General features: G+C 37.8%; 1 protein-coding gene across 2 annotated transcripts; it reads left to right on the top strand.

Annotated features, from left to right (window-relative positions):
* On the top strand, positions 1 to 5438 carry rpain (RPA interacting protein). Of its 2 annotated transcripts, XM_028455297.1 has the most exons (7): positions 1 to 215; positions 670 to 858; positions 2212 to 2284; positions 4101 to 4212; positions 4312 to 4375; positions 5106 to 5246; positions 5338 to 5438. In XM_028455297.1, the coding sequence occupies exons 1-7, from the start codon at positions 144 to 146 to the stop codon at positions 5365 to 5367; spliced, it is 681 nt and encodes a 226-aa protein (XP_028311098.1). In that variant the 5' UTR covers positions 1 to 143; the 3' UTR covers positions 5368 to 5438. The 2 variants fall into 2 exon arrangements, with proteins under 2 accessions (XP_028311098.1, XP_028311099.1); XM_028455298.1 differs by lacking the exon at positions 4312 to 4375.
* The last annotated feature ends 1915 nt before the right edge of the window (positions 5439 to 7353 follow it).

The raw sequence follows: 7353 nt of genomic DNA, 5'->3' as shown, positions 1-7353 counted from the left end.
TTCGCAGCAGCCTACATCCACTTCCGGCATAGTTTGTTAAAAGCTGGATTGTTTTGATTCAGCTGTCTGGGAAAACTCGAGCGTCTTTTTTTGACACTTCTTACGACACACACACACACTTTTACCCACTAACAGCACTTTTAATGGACGCTTTGCAAAGACACCGTTCACTTTATAAAGGAACTACTCCGCCATGGAAAGAAACATACCGGAAGGTGAGGAATGCAACCCTTATTGTGTCAGTTAGCTTAGCAATTAGCTTTGCGCTTGGCTGTATGGGGCGCCGATTACAACATTGCGAATGCTTCAATACCATTTACCATTGACATATTTTTATGAGAAAAAGTACTTAATAAATTTCACAAATATTGCCGTAAATCTGGTCAGTGTAAAATTTAGATTTAAAATTTATGTTTAATATTTAACATTGACATAATTTTACGAGAAAAAATGTCACAAAATTTCACAAGTTTTGCTGTAAATCTGGTCAAAAGTAACATAAACAATTTCACATACAGTTTGTAAACGTGGTTTGTTGCTAAATGTTGCAAAAAAAAAAAAAAAAAAGTTGCTGTTTATTTTAGCATGCTTTACTATCGGCGCCCCATACGGCTGCTGATTCTTGGACTGAAACATGTTGGGCTAGAATGGTTCTTGGTGTGATTCCAGCGGTGTGTCGACCGGCTGAGAAACAGCCGCTCCAGGCTGCTGGACAGATACCGACAGACGGGAGAAAGTCCTCAGCGCAGCTCGGAATCCTCCAGCATTGTCCAGGAGGTGATGGAGGAGGAGTGGAGCGTCCTGCGGTCAGAAGACCGAAGGCTGCCGTCCCTGTGGGGGCCACACGGAATGGCAGAGGTACACACACACACAATCACACTCAAATGTACACTTTTGGACATCCAGGGTTGGGGTGAATTATATTTATCAGTTACAGTTACGTTTTCAATTAACCCTGATCAACTATAAATCTATTACGATTACAGTGATCAGCACTTTTTTTTCCAATTACAATTAAATTACATTTTTTATCCTCATAAAGTAAATTACGGTTCTCAATTACTAAAGTTTAATTACAAATAATCACAATAACTTAGCCTGACATAAATAACCTAATAAAAGTTAACCTTCCTCTTGTGTTAGCTTTCTGTTAGCGTCTCTATTGATAATGGGTCCTAAATCAGCTATAAAATACACTAAAACAAATATCCATCCTTTCTATTGGTTATTTTGTTAGGCTTCCTAATCAATGAAAGTAGAGGTTTTAATATTTTTGGTTTGTGCATCTGAGACTTTTTTGTGTCAGCATACCCCTCCTGGGCGACCGTGGCTCAGGTGGTAAAGGGTCGTCTTCTGATCGAGAGATTGGGGGTTCGATCCCAGTACCTGACTATGTGTCGAAGTGTCCTTGGGCAAGACACTGAACCCTAAGTTGCTCCCAGTGGTCGACTAGCGCCTTGCATGGCAGTTCTGTCCCACTGGTGAGTAATTGGGTGAATGAGCTGATATGTAAAGCGCTTTGAGACTGCTTCAGTGTGGTGATAAAGCGCTATATAAATCAAGTCCATTTACTTTTTTTTTTTTTTTAAATGATAACGTGGGAAAGCTTGATATGAAAAACATTTTTTTATAATTGTTGACTTGACTACATATGTATAGAACTGTAACATGTTTCCCCAATTTTGCGTGAAATTATTATTGACAATTTTTGTAGAAATTTCATGGCAATTACAAAGTCAATTATAGTAGTGAGTTGTAGTCGATACAAAGAGAACCACAAAGCCAAACAAACAGTTCATTGTATCCTTGGAGATGAGCAGAAAGAAATCCACTTGGTCTTGTCATGCAGCTCATCTGCTTTTGTGAAGATTATAGTGATTCAACCACAGATAAGTGCAATATTTATATGTGAAATGCAATCCACTGCCGCCCTGTTCAGGATGTAGCCCTGCCTTGTGCATGAGAAAAGCTGGAGATGGGCACCAGGAGACCCCCGCCACCCTGAAAAGGAGCAAGCGGGTCGGAAATGGATGGAAATACGATCTGCCTTGAACACGGATTATTTTATTTAAAAAAAAAACAAACATAGAATAAGAACCCCAAAATCAGACAGCATGGACAGTACAATAAAATATAAAGACTCAAATACAACGACATTTAGCTTAGAATAGATCAGAAATAAACTGACTCTTGTTTTCCTTCATCTCGCAGATGATCAGTGAGACACAGGAGTACGACGAGCTGGCAGTGCTGGAGGAAATCCAACAGGAGCTCATGAATCACGGTAACAATGCATTTCTAAACTGAGCTTAGAAATGCTAAGCTAATGCCGCTAAAGAGATAAAAAAGGAGTGTAAGGCTGCATCCCAATACTCACACTACGCCCTATGGATGGAAAATGCATTAAAATAACTTAAATAAAATCATATCTTTGTGTGGAAGCATTTCGGTGGCCTGTGAAAACTTGGTCATTTTCTGTCCTCAACTTAATACAATTAACTGTCATTTTGTCTGTTCCTGTAATAGATTAGAAATGTAATCAACCATTTCCCGTATGTTTCATATTTTCACTTACAAGGACTTGGGGGAAATGTATGGAACATAACTACATGTACCAAAGCCCTTGTAATACAAAATATATTTTAATATAATACATAATACAGAAATAATTGATACTTTAGTTACACTTAAACACTGCTGCCAATGAGGTTTATTGTGACAGTTTGTCCACCATAGAATAATTGAAATGATCCACGACAAAAGGACTTATGGGTAATTCCCTTCATTGAAGTCTGCTTGCATGCACGCTTTACACAGGTGTGCATGAAGGGCGCATAGTGGGCGGAGCTAAAGCACACTGTACGATTGGGACACAAGTTTGTGTGTTGGGATGCAGCCTAAGTAAACCCCCAGGTTTTTGCTGACCTGCCACTAAGGGGGAAATTCATAAAATGTTTTGACTATGGCCATTTCTCCGAGAGCAGATAAGACACGCCCAGGCACAGCAGCCCCGCCCCCACAGTGCTGCACATTTCCACATGGAGCTGTCAATCAATGTTCACTGAGGGCTGTGAGAGGAGGAAACCTCGTCCCTCCTCCCTCCATCTTTTATAGGAGGGGTGGGGCCAACAGTGAGCCAGTAGAGAAATTAATTTGCAATAACTAGCATTCAACCCATAGAGGCAGTCACTCTGACATTTAACAACTAAAAACGGTGAGTCTAGAATCAATAAACTACATAACTTCAAACCAGGGGTGGACAGGCCCTTTTTTTTTTTTTTTGACTAGCGAGTGGAGGCAAACATGTTAACAGGTTACCAAAAACGATCCAAAAGTGATAAAAATGTGGCAAGAAAAGTGACAAAAATGGGCCAAAAGCATTCAAGAGTGGCCAAAAAAATCGGCAAAAAAAGAGGAACCAGGTGGTATGAAATGGCAAAGGGTAGCTTAAATGGGCAAAATGTGGCAAACAATAGTTAAAAAGGCAAAAATGTGGAACAAAAAGAGGCAAAATGTAGGGAAAAAAGGAAACAAGTGGTATTTATTGGGCTAGAGGTAGCTGATTTGGATGAAATGTGGCAAAACAATTATAGAAAGGAAAGAAAAAAACTTAGGAAAAAATGTACTGGCAAAAGGTCGCTAAAGTCTGAAAAACTGTCAGAACTTTTTAAAAAGGGGTTAAAGTTTCCTCCTTTAGGATTAATTGGAGGAATAATAATTAAAATGGTGACATAAAAAGCCACATGTTGAAAATCACTGACTTAATAACAGCTTGTACATGGTGTCACTGATAATGCAGTGGACTGGTCTGGACATTGAATTTTGGTCCCAGTCCACCCCTGCTTCATACCTAATCATATGTGTCAGCAGGAAAAAGGTGGTTTTAGGGTGTACTTAAACTTTTAATCTTGTCTATGACAGACCAATATTCAATGGAATAAATAATGCTCTGTTGGTTTTAACATGTGTGGCGTGTATTGGTTGTCTTTTTTTTTTTTTTTTTTTTTTTTTAACAGTTTGTACAATGTTTGACCTTGATCAGCAGTCCGAACAACAAATCATGTCCCAGAATGCCTGATGTGTGTTTTGCTCTGTTACAGAAATGTCTATTATCGAGGAGTACGAGAAGAACCAGCAGTTTGAGCAATGCTACATTTCAGCGATTGTGGAGAGAATGGAGGAGTCTTATATAATTTGCCCGATATGTCGAAGGTAAACCCAAAAGTGTGACATTTTGCAGGAAAAAATTAAAAATAGGCAATGGTTAAAGTTTGGATGTTTTAAAATAAAAATCTATATATTTTTTTGCAGGAACAACTTAAACATCAACGGCTTTTTCATCTCATGCACATGTGGCCTTTACATCAACACTAAGGTTCTTTTAACTCACCGTTTTATTTAACCTTGGGGTTGAGACCCCATTTGGGGTCACCTGGAGTTTAAATGGAGTCGCCTTAAATGTCTATTAATTGATTTTAATAAAAACTGCTGCCACCCCACAGAGTTGTGCCTGCTCAGATATTTTAATGTTGCTATTATTATTATGATTATTTACTAGATTTATATTTGACAAAGTGAAAGTATAAAATACCATTGTTTTTTGTGTGTTTTAATTTGTAAAAGCACAATAATAACCCCAGTGGGATCTGTCATTGTGTCCTTGGGCAAGGCACTTCACCCACATAGCCTAGTATGAATGTAGTGTGTGAGTGAGTGTTCGGAGGGACCAATGGCGCACTATGGCAGCCTCGCCTCCATCAGTCTGCCCCAGGGCAGCTATGGCTACTATAGTAGTTTACCACCACTAAGTGTGGAGTGAAAGAATAATCCCTTAATTCTGTAAAGCGACTTTAAGTGTCTATGATAAAGCGCTATATAAAATTGATACATTATTATTATTTTCAATACAGTATTCAAAAAAATGTCTTTGTGGTCGTCACAAATTCTTGATATCCAAATGGGGTCACGACCCAAAAAAGGTTTGGAACCACTGCTTTAACTCAATCCAAACCTGGTATTTTTCTGTGATTTAAGCTTGAGTTCAAATTTTTCACTCTGAGATGCAGATAGATATTGTCCTAAATCATGAATTGTGTCGTGCTTAGAAACAGAACATCACGCCCGACGTCCTGCAGCATCTCCTGGAGTCGAGGGTGTCAGAACACATGGAGGAGTGTCTTCACAACCCTGTCTTCTTCATCGCTCCAAACACAGAAAACTCTTCAAACCTGATGATAAGCTGCCAGGTGAGACTCACTCCTGACACGTTGATTTTTAAAAAAATAATAGGTGGATTCTACTGTCCCAGGACTAAAACACCCTTTGTTTTCTCCTCAGGTCTGTGATTTCCTGTCCATCGTCCTGTGAATTCAGTGACAACACCCAAGATTTGATTATTTTTTTTGTTGGTGCTCAATAAAATTTATTTTAATACAAAATGCCTGAGAATTATTCTTTAATTCTTAATAGTAAAAGTGGGAAAAAAAGAGGTTTTTTATTATTGTTCACTTGGCTTCATTGTTAAGTAAAATATTATATAATAATAAAATAAAGAAATGGGTCTAATGAAAAATAAGTGAACTATAAGGATGACTTAATTTCATTTAAGGGGTAAATAAGATATGACAATAAGAGAGAAAAGTATTAAAACAGGAGAGTGAGCCACTGCAGATACTCTGCTACCAGGAAATTTACTGTGATCTCCTGACATGTTTTGACTGTCAACTGCCAGTCTTCATCAGAGGCGTCTGCAGATCGCTTTGATGTTTCCTTGACTTCAAGTCAGTTTTCTGAAAAAAAAAATGTCTGAATAAATGAAACCTTATATTATTCAAAGTGAACTTGCTAGAATTACCACATGGAAGTCAAGGACACATAGTGAAAAGCAGACGCCCCTGAAGAAGACTGGCAGTCTACAATTTGGAGAGTTTACTGGTTTAGAAGTAAAGAAAATCAGTATTTTGTATGAAATAATGCAGCAAAGACTATATGTTGGGGATCAATATTTACAGCAAAGCAGATTATATTACTTGTAAATATTCTACCTCTATGAAACCCAACAAGAACTAAATTATTTGAAGAAATTTTGTATTTTTACATATAATGTAACTATCATATCTCTTTTTTCTTAGACTAATTATTTTATAGGTTATGCTCTTATTTTTTTGTAGTTATCCAGGCTTTATAGAATCCTTTTTTTTTTTTTTCTTCCCCTTTTTGGGGTTATAGAAATTGGCGCCGTACCTTGAACTATCTACTACATCCTTTTCTCTTGTCACCCGCTTGCACCCTGGTAAAAATAATAAATGTGCCCTGGTCTCCCTCTTGCTTGTGGCATGTGTCAGTCAGCGTTTACTGCTGCTTGATTGATGCAGTTGTAAATTTTCCTTTTAAAAATAGAATAATTTTGTTCTGAGCGAGCACATATCAAGTTTAATAAAGCTGAGATTGTGTTTATATCTATAAAGCAAGGAACCTCTGTCTGTGTGTGTCTGTTCCTCAAATATATCTGTGAATCAGGCTCAGATTGGCCTGAGACTTTCAACATGGCTGCTGCTTGGTTCAATGGTGTGCAACGTCGGATTTGTTTGGACTGCGATGATACCGTTGTTATGGCAATTTTGTCCTTAACTTTAATAAAAACTAAGTTTGTTTGCTCTGCAATGTTGGTGCATGGAAAGGAGGATGACCCTTTATAAAAACATTTATATAACTATCAAATATTCTCTTGTGTTGAGACAAAGAAAAGAAAACAAAGTTCTCATCAATATACACCCATAATGGTTCAGCGATTTCAGAATGGTGTGATGTCCGAGGGAAAGCTGTTTACCAGGAATTGTCCCGCATTGTCAGGAAGAAGGCTCCTGAACAGCGGTCCCCCCACGAGGTCCATTTACTTCATTTTGAATTGAATTCATTGGTGTCATTTTATTTTAAAACAGAATTGAACATTTTGACATTTATTTTTTACAGATGCCTTTGTAGAAAATAAATTAAGTTCCAATTATATAAGTTTTGGTCTCTTCCTTTTAAATTTATACATGAGATGTTTACTGTATGCAAGGGAACCATGACAATATTTATTACCAAAAATAAACGTGGGGGTGTAAGTAACTAGTAACTTTGAGTACTCTTTAATTGAGCTACTTTTTACTTGTACTTGAGTATTTTATATACGACTTACTTGTACTTGTACTTGAGTACAATTTCCATCAAGAATCAGAACTTCTACTTGAGTAGGATATATTAGTACCCTATACAGTATATCCCTGTGTTTGCAGGCTGGTAATGCATGTATCCACCGGCTGGGGGCGGTACTGACACTCTAGACTGATGACTAACCGGAAAGCAGCG

This window comes from Gouania willdenowi, chromosome 8, assembly GCF_900634775.1.
Source record: "Gouania willdenowi chromosome 8, fGouWil2.1, whole genome shotgun sequence".
Lineage (NCBI taxonomy): Eukaryota > Metazoa > Chordata > Actinopteri > Blenniiformes > Gobiesocidae > Gouania > Gouania willdenowi.
The sequence above is the reverse complement of the archived record's forward strand: the minus strand, read 5'-3'. Positions and strand labels throughout refer to the sequence as shown.